Here is a 16,075-nt window from a genome sequence, read left to right as displayed (position 1 = left end):
TTAAAAACTGAGAAAGTGTGTTAAAAACTGTTAAAGTGTGTTAAAAACTGTGAAACATGTTAGCAGATTTGGGGGGGTTCTTATTTTCTTCTGACGGTGTGTGTGGCTGGGCTGCTGTGGGAGCTACACGGGGATGTGCTGTGCTGCACCTGGAGCAGTGTCTGTGCAAACGCTCTGAAAACCAAGTGACACAATTTAAGTTATTTTTTGGGCCTTTTATTAACAAATACGTAATTCATGAAGGTGCGCAGGGCTCTGACTTCCACCTCAGCGCCCCTGAGGCGGCGCGGCCCCGCCCCGTGTGACGCGAGGCGCCCAATGGGGAGCCGCGCGGCGCGTTCGAACGGCGCGGCCGTTGGGGGCTCGGCTCGGCCCGGCCGGGGATGGAGGGCGAGGCCCGCCCCGGCCCCTACCGCGCCACCAGGCTGGTGAGGAAGGGGGGGGGTCGCGATAGCCGCCTATGTCGCGATAGCTGCCTGTGTCGCGACAGCCGCCGGCTCCCTGGGCTGCCCTGTCAGTACGTAGACGGGCATGAGGCGAAACCCTGCGTAAAACGCTCGTGGAGTTTAGTTTAAAGTTGGGGTTAAAGCCTACTGCGGGCATAGCGACACTAATAATGATTTATTGTAGGTATTGGTGTTTGTCAATATAGCTCTGACTTTATTTATATGGCTATTACTAACCATTACTAACTACTATGTATACGGTTATCGCCAACTATTGCTACTATTTACACGGTTATTGCTAACTCTTACTGTTTTTATTGATTTTTATTATTAACACTTCAGCCCTAATCCTCTCTTCTTCACCCTTCCCGTCAGTGGAATGAGATCACCAGGTATTTCCGAGCGGGCATGCCCCTGCGGAAGCACAGGCAGCGCTTCAAGAAGCACGGGAGCTGCTTCACTGCCTCAGAGGCCGTGGACTGGCTTCACCAAGTCCTGAGGAGCAACAGCAACTTCGGGCCGGAGGTGAGCAGGCAGCAGACTGTCCAGCTGCTGAGGAAGTTTCTCAAGAATCACGTCATTGAGGATATAAAAGGACGATGGGGATCTGAAGACTTAGAAGACAACAGCGTGCTATACAGGTACTGAAATGAAGACCGGCTGAGAGAGGTCTTTTCCTTGAGAGTTTGGTTTAATGCTAAAGCTCTCAAAAAATCTCACTTTGGTTTAACTGCTTGAGCCAAAGTGAATTATTAGTACCATTTCACTCATCGGTCTTGCAGTATAGACCATAGATCCTGCATGCTGAGGGCTGCCCTCGCACTTACGTCTGTCCAAATTTCTTACTTGGCATGTGTGCTGCATTCAAGTGCTTGGGGGGGCAGGCAAAGAGAACTTACTGTAGTGGCTCTGTGCTGTGCTACCAGTCCTGTGTTTACTTCTCTTATACATTTCACAGGAAGCCAAAGTGGGAAACAAAGCCTGGCCTAAATCCTTAATTTAAAGGTATTAATGGCCCTTGCTTCTCAAAGTCTGGTATGAGTGCTGTATAAATATCTCAGCATCTTCAACTTGACTTTGGAATCAAGAGTAGCCCAAAGCTAACTTATAATATGGCTGTGTTTAACAAAGGAAAAAAATAGTCATTTTTCTTGAATTCTCTTCAGGATATTATGGAATCTGTAAGTCACAGTTTGGGGTAAATGGATTCTTATATATTTACAGCATTTTATTCTAAATGCATTTGCTGTCTCTCCTATTAATTACAGATTTCCTTCAACCTCTCCAGTTAAACCTCTACCAAGCTCTCGTCGAGAAAAGGAGAACTTGGAAGCGTTCTCTAGAGACAAAGAAAGACTTTTTAAACTGCCACATTTATCCAGGAGAACTGTTAAAAAACATGAATTACTGGACTCTCTGGTAGTAACTTATGTTTCTTATGTAATTATAATTGCCATTCATTTGCCTTATCCTTTAAAAACAAAACAAAAAACTAGAAGCAATCATCTTTTAGTTGCACTGCATGTCATCTTCCTTCTAGCTGAAGAAATAACTTGTTGATTTCTTCTAGAAAGTGAAATAGAACATTTATGTAGCTTTGATAGCAAGACGCAGCTATATTTTATAGTGAAGTGCTTTGGTTATGTGTTCTGTTTCTTTTGTATGTACAGAAAGATCTAATTAACCAATACATAAATATTCGAGCAAAACTCATATAAGTAAAACATCTGGAAATGTAACATGGCATTTTTGAAATGTGGTCAGTAAGTAAAAGGGGCTGGGTATTTGACACAAGATATTAATTAAACTCCTATATGAAGCTATTTTTCAACTTACTGACAATAGGTCTGTTGGAAGGAAAATACAGGGAGAGAATGTTAATAGTGCTGCCACATTTTCGAACTAGAAAGAAAGAAAGAAAGGTCACTTGGCCTCCCCCCATCACAGTATACAGTCAGTTTTGCATCTAAATGGTCTGGGCTTACATAGCTTTAATTGTACATATGTGTAAGCAATTCAGCATCTCATTCCATCAGTATTGGAGGGGTTTTTGTTTTCTTACAGATCTGTGGCTTTGTCTCCTTCAGTTCAGATTTATCCCTAGTACAATGTTTTAGAGCATTGGGAGGGCTGGAAGGTGGAGTTCTTGAATTGACCATTACAATATTGAAACTTAACTTTTTTTTCCATTTAGGACAAAAATCTAGTTGTTCTGTTTCTTTTTTTTTTTCTTTTTTTTTTCAAAAAGATTGAATGCAACTGTTTAGCGAGTTGTTCTCTTCAGACTTGTGTGTGTGCATACTTTGTGAATTTAGATTATGATCCTACAGAAGAATCCTTTACTTATTAACACATTTGGATTTGATCTGTTTCTGTTCTTTAAATTGCTGATTTCTGAAAGTCTTGATTAGGTCATTTTCTGTAGTGTATTTTTTTAACCTTTTAATTGTGCATGCTTTCATGCAGTGCTGAGACTGTTAAGGTTACTTCCTAGATCATGCTTTGGAATTTAATGTTCTCAAGAAAGATGTGTGTTTCTTTATCTTAAATGGCTTCTTCCAGTATAACATTCATAAACCACTAATTTTCAGGAAAACTTAGAAAAAACAGAACCAGATATAACAAAGGAGAACAAAGAAGATGAACTGCATAGGAAGGAAATGAGCCAGGAATATGTGCAAGAAATTTGGAGAAATATCATTCTAATACAGTAAGTAAGAAAGTGCAAAAGGTGCTTTCTTGTGCGTATGCTTTCTGTTTATAGTGGCCCAATGAAGCTTTTGACTTGCAAACTATGTGAGCTTTTTAAAATCATGCTTAAAGGTGAATATTTTTATTAACTACTACTTATATATGCTTTCTAATGTATTTTCTAATATTGGATTGTTGTACTTAAGAAATGTACTGCTGTTGGTGTTAAAATATAATTTAACACCACAGCTGCTCTTTCTTCTCCCTGTTCCTACTGGTTTTTGGTGTTTGTCCCAGGAACAACTGTGTCCACAAACTTCTCTTCTGGAAGTGAAATTTTATGAAACTGCAACTCAATTTATCAAGCAATGGTTGTTTGAATAAACGCAAAGAATCTGTTTTCATTTGTTATTAACAAAAGTTTTAGTCAAGGTCTCTTTTCTTCCTCCCTGCAGTTTGCAAACCATCTTAGGCCTCCCATCTTTGGAGGAAATTTTGCAGCCAACACAGATAGTTCCTGAGTATGTCATATACAATATGACTAACACAAGCAAACATGGGGTTGTTATTCTACAGAACAAATCAGGTAAGATTTTTTTTTCTAGTTTTGATTAAAGTTTTTGGATGGTGCAATTACAACAGCATAGTACTTGACTAAGGTAGTTTGTTTCATAGCCTGTCTCATACACTTGCTTTTCCAAACTAGAGTCCAGTTCAGTGTGCTTGTCTAAAGGGTTTTGTAGGTGTATTACATTAATCTGTAAGCACATGTTAAATACATGTGCATAGTAATATTTAAAATTAGTTTTATGTTTGAGCTTTTATTTGACACACTTAATACATGGTTGTGATTAGTTGTATTCATTATTAAGTCTTTGGGGTTATGTATAAATAACATATGTATGTTGTGCATTTTAGAAGACCTCCCTCACTGGGTGTTGTCGGCTATGAAATGCCTCGCGTACTGTAAGTAATAGCTTTTAAGTTCCAGAAACCTATTTTGAAAGTTGAAAGTGAAATATACATGCATATTAAGGCCAATCGTGAATTTCATTTTCAAAATTCAAATAATTGGAAGTGCCTTGATATATTGAGAAGCAATGAAAGCAATTAGTATCAAATTACTGCGCAGAAATGTAACAAAGAAGAGCAAATACTTTAGAGATGTTATGCTTAAGGCAATCAAGATATCAGTCCTCTAGCAAAAAACAGTGAATTGAATGAAGTCGAGTTTCTAATGGCTGTCTGTTGTGAATTGTCTTGCTAAAAAAGGAGCGTTTTTTTCTTTAGCTTGTACTGTAGTAGACCTGAGTGGTACCAGTAGACTCTCTCCTTCATTTGTGTGATAAAAATCACCATACTCAGTCAATTTTTATGAAACTTCAATGTCTAGCTGCCTTTGAAGCTTCCATTGTCAGATGTTTCAGAAATAGCATTACAAACACATGCAGATCACGATTATGTAAGCTTTGCATCTTTATGAAGCAAATTTTGGAAAGATTTTGAAGAAATGGAATAATTATATTGACCTTTTTATTTTTTTTAGTTTTTGTGGGTTTTTTTAACTCTCTTTAAATGGCTAACAGGGCATGCAAGTGTTAGATGAGTGCCTCTCCAATGAAATGCGATATGATGAGCTCCTTGTATACGTGTCCTTGCCCCTGTCCCTGGCAATTGCCTTCATTAGCTCCTCTGAAAGCTGCACTGGCTATGGCATAGTGGGATGGTGAGGGTTTATACATCTATGTGTATGTCCAGCTGTTCAGGGGGGCTGTGGTAGGTGTCCAGTCAATGTTAGAGTGGCTACAGAAGTCCAGTTTGCAAGGTACACTCTTGTGAAAATTACATTTATTTTTTTTCTTCAGCTGCATTCTCAAAAACATAGAGCCTCTTTCATGAAGAGCACTATTTGGAAAAGCAGCACAGGGAAGAGCTTGGTGAATGGACTTAAATCAAAGTTGAAAACAGAGCTGTGTACTACTCTTTGAGCATTTGATTTCCTTAACCCCCACAACAGTCCTGTTTTTAGATCTAATTGGTCTTTGTGTGAAACGAAGGCAAATGCAAGAAGGCTTGTGACTATTTTGAGGTTTATATAAAGAGCATAAATGAGTTATATTACTGGTGTGGAATACCCTCTTAAAAATGAGCAGAACTCAGTGGATTCATAGAATATTTTACACTATTTCTGCTTACAAATGCTATAGTGCTGAACTACAATTGTACGTGTATTGCTGACATGATTGTTCTCTTGTGAAACGGTCATTCCTACAGGAATAAACTCATACTGTTATTTCAGTAGAATTGTGAGAATAAAAACTTTGTGAATTTTCTTTCTTTGCTTCTATTTAGGGCCTAGAAATAATGACATGAACCAACCAACTTACAGTGGGTTTGAACGGGACGTGTTCAGAACAGTTGCTGATTATTTTCTCAATCTCCCTGAACCATTACTTACTTTTGAATACTATGAACTTTTTGTTAATATTTTAGGTATGTATGAACTTAGAAATAAGCTAAGTGTAAGCTATAAGTTTATATCAACTGGGAGAAAAAAAAAAATCTGTATCTCAAAGTGGACCTTGACCCCTTAGTCTGTATGGCAACTGGAATCTGAGGAATATCATCAGTGCTGTCGTTCTGTATTACAATATTAATTGAAATGCAATTGTATCTCATTCTACGCAAATTACTGTCTGAACTAACTTTCTAAATATTCGGTAACCATAACTTGGAAATATGTGCTCATCCTTGTCCCTCACTATTGCAGTCTGTTAACTTGCTTTATCCTTGCATGTTGGTTGCAATTATTGTGCTAGATTGCTTTTGGGCTGAGCTAAATTTTTCTTACATTTTACTAACTGAGTCAATTAGTGTCTTATATTTGTTGTCTTCTCTGTTCGGTTAGCAACTTTATTTCTTTCTGGACTTGTTTTTATTCACATCACTTGCATCTTAATATATATATTTCATTTTCTGATAGTTATGTGTGGCTACATCAAAATACCAGATCTATGCAGCAGAAAACATTCTGTCCAAGATGAGACATGTGACCCACAACCTTCAAAAATTCTTCACTTGAACTCTTTCAAGTCAACTGAATGTCTTCTTCTAAGCCTACTTTGCAAAGAGCCTGAGAAAAAGAAGAAAGAATATGAAGTTTCCAGGAAGTGGTCTGCAGAAGAGTCGGCTGTTCAAAAACAATGTGCCAAGAAATTGCAACAATATAAACTGAGAAGTGAACAAGGCAGTGTTGATAATCTAATAGGAGGAAGTTGTCAAAATCTTTCAGGTTTCAGGAATGAAAAAGATTCAGCTCTCAAGTTCAGGACAAGATGTTACTCTTTGGAAAGAATTGGAGGTACTGCCTCAAGTGTACGTAATAAAGGAGAATCAGTTGTCCTCAGGCAAACTGATGTGAACACAGTCTTGGGCATAAGAAGTAAAAACCAATCACTACCATATGAGCATAAAGCCAACTCCGCATTGGCGTTTGGTTTTGATAACACATACCAAAACCAAACTTATGGTGTGAAGACAGCGTCTGCCTCAACTCTTCAGGATAAAGAGCTACTTGATGAAAATCATAGATCAAAGGAAATATGCAGGTCTCAGAGTTTACTTGGCAGCAGGAACTCCAAAAGTTGTACTAGCATCAATATACCAGTTGCCGAAATCACAGTAAAGCCAACGTCTCAACTTTGTGGGCAAAGAAAACCAAATGCTGCAGTGGACATCAGGACTGAGGTTTCTGATATCACCGTCAGCAAGAGACTCTGCAAAAGTACCATAGAGCTCTCAGAATACTCTTTCACTCACTCTTGTATGTTGACTGGCACGCAAAGTAAGATGGCTTTCCAAAGCATGTTGTATTGGCTTATCATGTTGACTAACTAATCTCTGCTTCCTTACTTTCTTTGACACCGTTACTGTTGTGTTTTTTTTTGGTATCTATATAATATAACTTGTGGGTTTAAAAAACAAGTCCTGGTTGCTAAGTTGTACTGCCTAAATGTAGCCTTTCATGCCTCCGCTAACAAATAGTAGCGTGTAGTGTCTTTGCATTCTCAAGTGTGATTTATCAGGTAAGTGATGGAACTTCTGACCTAGGCACTGTCTCAGAGTAAGGAAAGGAATTTGTACAGACCTGCCTATCGAAGATGTCTTTTTACAACCTTTGGAATGTATTTTCTGAAAATACTTTAAGAAATAACATTAGGGTCATTTCTTCATCGCATTATGGCCTTGATTGTACAAGCAGTTTATCATGATGAAGTGAGTTGGGGATGCCCATGCAAAAAAAGGACATCTAATGTTGATCTACAGTGTTATGGTTGATTGCTATGAACCATAATTGTCTGCACTGGGAGGAGGGGGAGTTATTTTGCTGAATAAAAAATAATCCTGAAAGTTGATTCAAATCTTAACGATAGCTGTATTTACAATTAACTTGTAGATCTCCTTCAGCCTCACTTAGAAAGAATTGCTGTCGAAGCACTACAGATCTGTTGTTTGTTGCTTCCACCACCAAATCGTAGAAAGATGCAGCTCCTGATGCGTATGATCTCTCGAATCAGTGAAAACGTTGATATGCCACGACTGCACGATGCGATGGGCACACGCTCTTTGGTAGGAGAATCATAATTGCAGTTTATCTCTTGTTTTAAAAATATTGCTGAAGTAATGCTGAGAATACTAGCAGTAATTAGGATTTAAGGTTCTCTGCTTGCTGTAATTAAACACAATTAAATTGTGATTAATGGGCAGATTTTTCATTTCCATGACACTTAAAAAAAAATCTGGCTTGCAGCAGGCACTTTATCTCCATCCTAATACATTTGAAATATTGATGTTGCTTATATTTATTTTGTCAGGAGGAGGGAAATAATTAATTAAAAGAATGTAAATGATTGTTCAGTCTGATTTATCACTCAGCTGCTGTTTAAGCTTAAAAGGTGGCAAAGTGTGTGTGGACAACCTTTCTTGGGATAAATATTTTTGTGTTTGAAGTCAAAACCATGGAATGGTTTGGCTTGGAAGGGACCTTTAAAGATCATTCAGTTCCAACCCCCTGCTATGGGCAAGGACGCCACCCACTAGATCAGGGTGCCCAGGGCCTTGTCCAGCCTGGCCTTGAACACCTCCAGGGCAGGGGACATGATAACGTCTCTTATGATTAGGACTTAAACCATTCCAGAAGGAGGAAGCCTAGTGAGTTTAAAGAGTAGCTTCTGGGTCTGAATTTAAGCTTTTATTGGAACGACTATTGGAAGACAGCTGTAGTACTTGTGCCAAATAAGATTAAACAACAATGTTACCTGCACAAATTATTTTAAAATAGCCTGATAAAAGCCAGAAATAGGGAAACTCTAAAAATGTTTATTTAAAAAAAAACTTGAAACTGGTTGTTGTTGTAGATTAGATCTTGGGCAGGCTGGCTGTGCAGGTGTGTTTTCTGTCTTCTCGCCTAGTTCAAGATAGCTACTTGAATATGCACATTTTTCTGTGGGGGAAAATATTACATTTTTTTAGTTTATTTCTTAAGTAAATCTTAAAGTAATTTCTTTTAAGATTACTTTAAGAAAGTTGGTATTGGAGAACTTGTTGTGCCACTGTATAGAGTAGAAGGAAGACAAATCCCTGACTGCACATACTAACGATCTGCTAAACACTTCTAGATGATACAGACCTTTTCTCGATGTGTGTTATGCTGTGCAGAAGAAGTTGATCTTGATGAGCTACTTTCTACACGATTAGTTTCATTTCTAATGGACCACCAACAAGAAATATTTAAAGTGCCAACTTACCTGCAGGTTGCAGTGCAAGATCACATAGAATACATGAGGATGGCTCAGGTTGGTGACATGCCAGAAGTTCAAGTATCTTTGCTAGCTGCAGAGTATTTGCTTATGTGGGTGGGATGGGAAAACTGCAAATAAACCCAAAGTATTTAAAATGCAAACTTTTATTTAAGGTATTGGTGCAATCATAAACATCAGCTACTTTATAATGCCTTGCAACTTGTGATGCCACGAAGTTTGGATGTTAAGTAAGGTAGCTTCTTACCAAGGTAGTGTATAGTCATTTGACCGTGTAGACCTTTCTTTGATTTTTATTTTTATTTAATTCAGGGCAAATATCCAAGGGAAGAAATTTGTGCCATATTGCCAACATACTCGTACTGCAAACAAATAACTCCTCAGGAGTTTGAAGAACAAAAGGTTTCTACATCTCAAGCTGCAGTGGCAGAGCTGTTAGAGAACATTATCAAAGATAAGAACTTGTCTGTAAAAGACAAAAAGAAGAAGTTAAAGCAGGTAAGAAAGGTGGATATTTACTTCTGAGAACATTCCTGTGAGGGAAGGGGCTCAGCTATGACAGGCGGAACAGAATGTGAGCAGACTAGAAAGAGAAATGCTTGTTTTTTCTGTGGAATTAGCTTTGTTTTGTAACATGCATATTGTTCAAGATTATCTGTCACTTCTATAGCCTGCTAATACGTTGCCTAATAGTAAAGCTAAAGCACAGCAACTCTGGCAGGATTTCCTACTGGAGGTTTTTTCTTTTTAAGAAAACCTTTGGCAAGTGTCTCTGACCAATTGAATAGTATTGTACTTGTCCTAGAATTTCCTAAGCAAGTCTTGTGACTCAAATTTGAAAAAGCAGCTTTTCAAAGCAAGTGCATTTGTTCTGATGCCCCTTCCCCCTGCTTCTGCAACACTGACTTTCACGTGTTGTGAAAACTTCAGTGTAATAGCTTCAATTTCAAGCCTCAGAAGACAGGCCTTTTGTTCGAGTTCATTGAAACGTCCTGCATGTAAAAAAGAATAGTTAATTACAGTTACTGAAACCTAAATTTCTGAGTAAGCAAGCAGTAAGAAGTGATGCACAGCAGCACTTCAAGCAGGCAAGGCAGGGAGGAAGGAAATAAACTAATTAACAATAAAACTTGAAGTGTGTATTTAAATGTTTGAGTTCCCACTGACAACCACAAGCAGTTTATACTGTAAAGACCACATATTAGCAAAGTTATTTTTAAAATGCATGGAATTCTGTTATTGTCTTATCATTTGTGCAGGGATAACTAGTGGCATGATAAATCACAGCTTTTTGGAGTGAGTATATAGTTTTGATAATTTGATTAGGGGAAAGACAAATGCCACAAACATGCCACTTCCTGGGGGAGTTAGATCCAACTTGCATCAGCACCAAATGTTACAAATGGTGGGATTTTCAGTAGAGTGAGTCCTACTTGAGATTCCAACTTGACCTTACATAAGAAACAGTCAATATGATCAAAACATCTCCAAAGCCAGATATTTCTGTTTGTTGCGCATCTGCAGGAACTGAAAAATAATTCCCCTAGTTTAAGTAGTTATTCTCTCTTTCCTGAGAGAATGCCTTCAAAAATCTGCTGAACCTGAACTTCCAGTTATTTGAAACATTTATCATTGTGTTTTTTGAAAGACAGCTTTCCAGGCATAAACAGAACACATACCAATGCTGACAGTGTCTTCAAATGGGTGACTGTCTTGCCTTGCTTGGAGAGTAAAAGCTGGTTATAACTTTCAGAATCACAAAGATGGTAACAAAAGCAATAAGCTGTGCTAACTAATATTCATGATTGTGAGCAGCTGCAGACTGTCATTTCTAGTGGAGATGCCAGCAGGTAGTTGCTGGCTGGAGGTAGAGCAGTACAGTGTCTGCTGGCACTGTTCCAGTCAACAGGTAAACATCCTTGGGGTTAAAATGAGATTGGAAAGATTGGAAGCTTTTCTCATTTCAACAGAAGATGAAGTGCCTGACAAAACTACTTCCACCTGATTCATTGTTTATCACTTGTGAACTTATAAGCACAAAGGGCTGCAGCTTTAGCCAAGTGTCACAGCAGAAATACTTTGCATACTGATAGTTTTGCTGCTGATACATATCTGTGCGTGGTGGTTCATGCTCAAGTCCTAAACAGTTGGGTTTTATTTTTTTTAGTGGAGTGCCTTTTAATAATTTTCTTCTGCCTGTTTTCTAGTTTCAGAAGGAATATCCTCTGATCTACCAGAACAGATTTCCAACTACAGAAAGCGAAGCAATACTGTTTGAGAACAAACCTACCATCAAACAACCAATGCTTAGCCTAAGAAAACCAAAATTTCGTAGCCTGAGATATTAAATTTAACCATACTTCAGCTGCATGTTTACTTAATGAATGGATGAATGACTTTACCAAGGGGTGCTTTCTATGCAAATTTGGTAGTGGTTGCTTATGTAGAAGGAAGAAATGTTTACATGAACACTATGCTGAAAAGTGCCAAAATAACATTTTTCTGGAGGTTACTTTTAAATGACTTCTAAGAGAAATATTTATCTGTTTACAAATTAATCAACGTATTGTGCTCAGTAGAATAAATGTGAAAATAAGCATGAAGCTATTGGTAACCAAAAAATGTATACAGGGTTTTCATGTGGGAAACTAATGATATGCATATTGCAACTTTTTTTAATTTTTGTTCAGGAATTTGTGCCATTAATTATAGTTTGCGTGGAGTTTTAATTATTTGTTTGGTGTGGATAAGTGCCTTCCTTGTTTTCACAAAATACTTGTCTGTAAGCAAAATAATATTTTTGAAGTTCCGGACTAATTTAAAAGTTGCTTTTGTTGTTTTCAGGGGAGCCAGAAATTCACCATAAATAAATTATCTGCCTCCTTAAAATACTTATTTTCTTCTCATCTGTAAAATCTGTTTTTTTCCATATATATTTATTTATATTAAAAGTGCTAGGTATGTTTGATATTTTCCTGGAATGCTTATTTTGGATGTACTGATACCACCTGTAACTTGTTGTTTTGTTTGAGAAGTATGTGAGATGTGACTAAGAATAGAATCATAATACACGACATTTCCCTGTGTTGTTTCTGAAATTAATCTGGAATTCAGGGTTAATTCTGATGGGACCAAGACCACCCCCCACAAGGTCTATCTGCATGGATATTTCTGTGAGAACAACTTGGGATCTTCTTTATGAAAATACTGACTTAATATGGGGGGGACAACTTAAAAAGTTGTAAGTGGTAAATGTTGTTGGTGCTCAATAGTGGGTTTGGAGAGAAGTGGATGCTTCTTCTCTCCCATATTGGTATCCAAATGGATAAATCCTGAAAACCTTTTGTCTGTATCCCCAGAGAGACGCTGAGAGCGTGTGGGTACAACCAGGGCAATTAAAGCAAATTTAGAATTCAATGAAAAAATCCCTTTTCTCTTAACAGGGTAAAAAATAATGTAATATAGAAAAAAATATGGACCTTTAAGGTTCCAGTGAAACATTGTTTATATAAAAGTATTGTTATTTTGGAAAGCTGTGATTAGGAAGAACCATCGGCTGACATAAGTGTGAGCTGCACAGTGGGACCTATGGATATCGCTGCTGGCAATCAGCATCACCATTACGTGCTGGAGCAGTTCCAAGTTCTGTGCCTTGTAAGGCTTTTGTAGAATTTGTGCTGCAAGTAGGAGCATTAATGGACCTGCCACTCCATCTGAACCATAACTGAGAGGACAAGGTGAAGGTGATAACGGGGCTTAAAAGCAGTGTTGGTCATGGTGCATCCACATCTGTGGATGGTTAGACAGGGGAGAGATGAGAAGTAATGCACTTGAACTCTCAGGTAGTGTAGCTGAATATTCCCGGGGGAGTGAAGCCAACACATAAAATAATTTCTGTAGATTCTCATTAATATCCAGTGTTTTCTTTCCATGTTCCAATACTGCACCAGACCTTCCTTACTAGTCAGGAACAACGTAAATCTGTAAGTGTTGGTGGTGCTGGGTTTTCAGTCAGACGTGTATATGTATGCAATTCAGGGTCTTCAGTGTTAAGTCTGTGCATGTTGCTGTGCTGAAAATTTGTGAGAGTTGTCTGATCACTTAGTTTTCAGGCCCCAAGTCCATGCTGTGTCCTGCCCCAAGCATAACTGAAGCTTGTTCGGGTGGGCTTGGTGCTGCACAATACTGCTTTAATACTGCTTTCTTCCACTGCTGCCTTCAGCTGAAGGCTTCCTTAACCTCATACCACAATCACTCATGTGCCATACCCTGAAACCACTCTGCATTTTACAAGGAATGTGTCTGTTTTACACATTGCATTTAGATATAAAACTATTTGCTTATTCTGTATTTGCAGGAAAATGAAAGGGATGCTCTGCAATGTTGGACCGTATAAGACAAAAGATTTGTGAAGTCCACCTTTATTTCCACTTTAATTTTTGTGATTTTTTTTTTTTATTAAGCCTTTGTGTGCTTCATGGAATCAGATATTTTAGTGATAAGCACTTTTCCTTTGTGCAAGCTTCTTGGTGGTTATCTTGTTCGGTTATCTCAGAGCTGTGAGCTGTGCAGTGTAGGCATGTCCAGTGTGCCTTTTTGTCTCTCCATTCCAAAGACGAGCTGAATTTCTATGGTATTTGCGCATGCTGGTTCTTACAGGAATTGTCATAAAACCAATCATAAAAATTAAAATGAAAGTAAATCTCAACTACTTGTCTCTACCTGGATTTTTTTTGTTTTTTATTTAGAATAAAGGGCTTCATTGTCATTGTCTTTTTTCATTTTACTACCTGAAACTTGTCCTACAATAATTAAGGTTACAGTTTTGCATCCTATTTTGTTCCTGTGCACTTGAATCTAAAAGGTTTTAGCCTAAAGCAGTATTTGGTAAAACTTTTCTCCCACAACCTTTGTTTTGTGGATGTTTAGCTTCGTTCCTATGTGAAGAAATTGATGTGAAATACCAAATCAGGCCCATGTTAGCCTACAGGGGTGTGGGAGTTACTTGCTGGTGGCTGCAGCACACCTGGCATCATGCCCCTTTTGCATTATGTGGTGTTCTTTATGTGGAAGACTTTGAAAGTGGCAAACCAAGGTAAGCCCAGTCTCAGCTGATGTTAGTAAATACTTTGATGCCCTGTAGATCTTTACACTTTACATAGCAGGTGATGGACGTTTGTTTGTAGTGCCTATAGACGGCTTCTAAACATTCAGTACCTGCCTAAACTTCTACTTACTTTCAGCCTAAGTGTTGCGTAAATGCTTTAGCTTGTGTGTATCTGTGTTCCAGTTAAGCTAATCAGGCCAGAAGCTCACATTTCTTAGGATTTAGCTTTCAGCTGGCTGCCCTCATTATTCAGAGTGCTTGATCCGTATTACTTAACGCTCCCTTCTGAGGTTTTGACAGAAATGTAACAAAACCTTGAATAAATAGGCAAATTGACCTGCAATGGGGCTTTCCAAATGAATAACAGGTACAAATTTAATCTCAACCTTTCTTAGCTATCACCTCCTAAGTGAGAAATTTTACTGCAAGCTTTTAGTATTTATTTTTTTTTAAGTATTGTGCTGCAAACGCTACACTTCTAGGTGGGGAGCAGCTCATCAGATGTGAATCCACGATTGCCTGTAAGCTCTCAGTGTTCAGTGGGGAGCAGCAGGATTATCCCCTGATTGTAGCTCTGTTCTGAAAGCTGACACTAGGAAGGATTTGTGGTTGACTTTCAGTGACTTGAAAGAATGATTCAGGGTGGGCTGCAATAGTGTACGTACTGCTAAGGAGGATTCTGCTCTGGGCATCTAAGCAAAGGCTTTCCTGGAAGTTGTTCCCCTTTGCTTCGGGACAGCAGAGTGCAGCGAGCAGAGGGCTGGGTGGCTGCTTCTCAGACTCCAGTCTCTCACTTACAAAAGGACTGCGTGTGTTCATGCTATGGCTTCTCAACTTCTGTCATGCAAGAATTAAGCTCGTATAAATTTTTCTAGTCTTTTTTTTTTAAACCCTTAATTTGGTTTGAGTGTTTGGGTTCACTTGGAATGGGCTGGATTTATTTGAAAAACATGTTCAGCTGGAATGTAGCTTCCAACACTGGGGAGCTCTTGCAAATACGGCCTTCATGTGAGCAAATCAAACTGTTGGCTCAGCACGTGGCTGATGTGGGTGCCGTCACGGTAGGCTATTGTGGTTTGCAAAATGCACTCACCGTTTTGCAGAAACAGATCCCAAACTCTCTTCTTTCTTGTTTAAGCATTTAGAAGCTGTTTGCGCTTGCCATCTGTAATACCACCTGGCCTGCTGCCCATCACAGGCAACAAACTTGTCTTTTTTCCACGTGGAAGGCAGGAAGATGTGCTGTTACTGGTACTTAGCATCGCCTCTTTTTGCTAATTAGTGCTGATGACAGCACCCTTATAGTTGTGTTACTTAAAATGACTAACAAACCTATAGCATGTTGCTGGGTTATGTGCTGGCTGGTGCTGGTCGTGGTGTCAGTGCCACATCAGAGAAGTGTCTGAGTCCAGCACTGGCTGGTGCCACAGCCGGTGTCATGGCACAGGAACACCAGGCACAGATGCTTGTGCTCATCACTCCAGGCAGGAGGACGGAGGATGGAGGAGAGCTGTGGGCACTGCTGGTGGCGGCCTTCCTGCTCCCAGCTGGTGCCCCCGAACAGCTCTGGCAGCACGGGGCTGGGAGGTTTTTGTGCTGCCTGGTGGATGCTGTCACCATGGAAACGGTGGATTTTCGTGACATCGAGGATGAGGATGCTGTTAGGCATCCTTCTGGGGTTAATTAAAAATCTGTGTTATTTCCACTGTGTAAGAGGCCTCAGACCAGCACGCAAGTTCGTGTTGAAAGTACTCACTCCTAGGATGCCTCCCCAGACAAATTCCCACATCATTGAGGTTGCTCAATACGAGGGGTGAGTGGGAGGCCTCAGCCAAAGACCTCACGGAGACAACTCGGGAGCTGCTTGGTCAGCGATGCCTTGGTCCCGCCACGGGAGCTGTGCCGAGGTTGCTGCCGTTGTGTGATTTGTGTGAGTAGCAAGGCAGTAGCAGGCTGCCTGGTGTTATTGGTAGGCCTGTGTTCAACCCTTTGCAAGCAAAGCACTTTTGGGG

General features: G+C 39.3%; 1 protein-coding gene across 3 annotated transcripts; it reads left to right on the top strand.

The window, feature by feature from the left end:
* Positions 1 to 280: 280 nt before the first annotated feature.
* DEPDC1 (DEP domain containing 1) lies at positions 281 to 12,032 on the top strand. 3 transcript variants are annotated; one of them, XM_072042099.1, is made up of 12 exons: positions 281 to 428; positions 822 to 1,087; positions 1,715 to 1,865; positions 3,038 to 3,156; positions 3,593 to 3,723; positions 4,056 to 4,103; positions 5,490 to 5,630; positions 6,121 to 6,960; positions 7,594 to 7,766; positions 8,816 to 8,992; positions 9,269 to 9,454; positions 11,164 to 12,032. In XM_072042099.1, exons 1-12 carry the CDS (start codon positions 384 to 386, stop codon positions 11,302 to 11,304), a joined length of 2,418 nt encoding a protein of 805 aa, XP_071898200.1. In that variant the 5' UTR covers positions 281 to 383; the 3' UTR covers positions 11,305 to 12,032. The 3 variants fall into 3 exon arrangements, with proteins under 3 accessions (XP_071898200.1, XP_038039016.2, XP_071898201.1); XM_038183088.2 differs by having other exon boundaries at positions 6,121 to 6,981; XM_072042100.1 differs by lacking the exon at positions 6,121 to 6,960.
* Positions 12,033 to 16,075: the final 4,043 nt, after the last annotated feature.

The sequence above is a fragment of the Anas platyrhynchos genome, chromosome 8, assembly GCF_047663525.1.
Source record: "Anas platyrhynchos isolate ZD024472 breed Pekin duck chromosome 8, IASCAAS_PekinDuck_T2T, whole genome shotgun sequence".
Taxonomy (NCBI): domain Eukaryota; kingdom Metazoa; phylum Chordata; class Aves; order Anseriformes; family Anatidae; genus Anas; species Anas platyrhynchos.
Note: the sequence above shows the minus strand (reverse complement) of the source record. Positions and strands in the feature narration are given on the sequence as shown.

Bases quoted from the DNA above. Each gene is read 5' to 3' on its own strand.
- DEPDC1 (XM_038183088.2), top strand. From the start codon at position 384: ATGGAGGGCGAGGCCCGCCCCGGCCCCTACCGCGCCACCAGGCTG. The intron at 3,724-4,055 runs GTAAGATTTTTT...TGTGCATTTTAG, and splicing joins TATTCTACAGAACAAATCAG to AAGACCTCCCTCACTGGGTG. The intron at 6,982-7,593 runs GTAAGATGGCTT...ATTAACTTGTAG, and splicing joins TATGTTGACTGGCACGCAAA to ATCTCCTTCAGCCTCACTTA.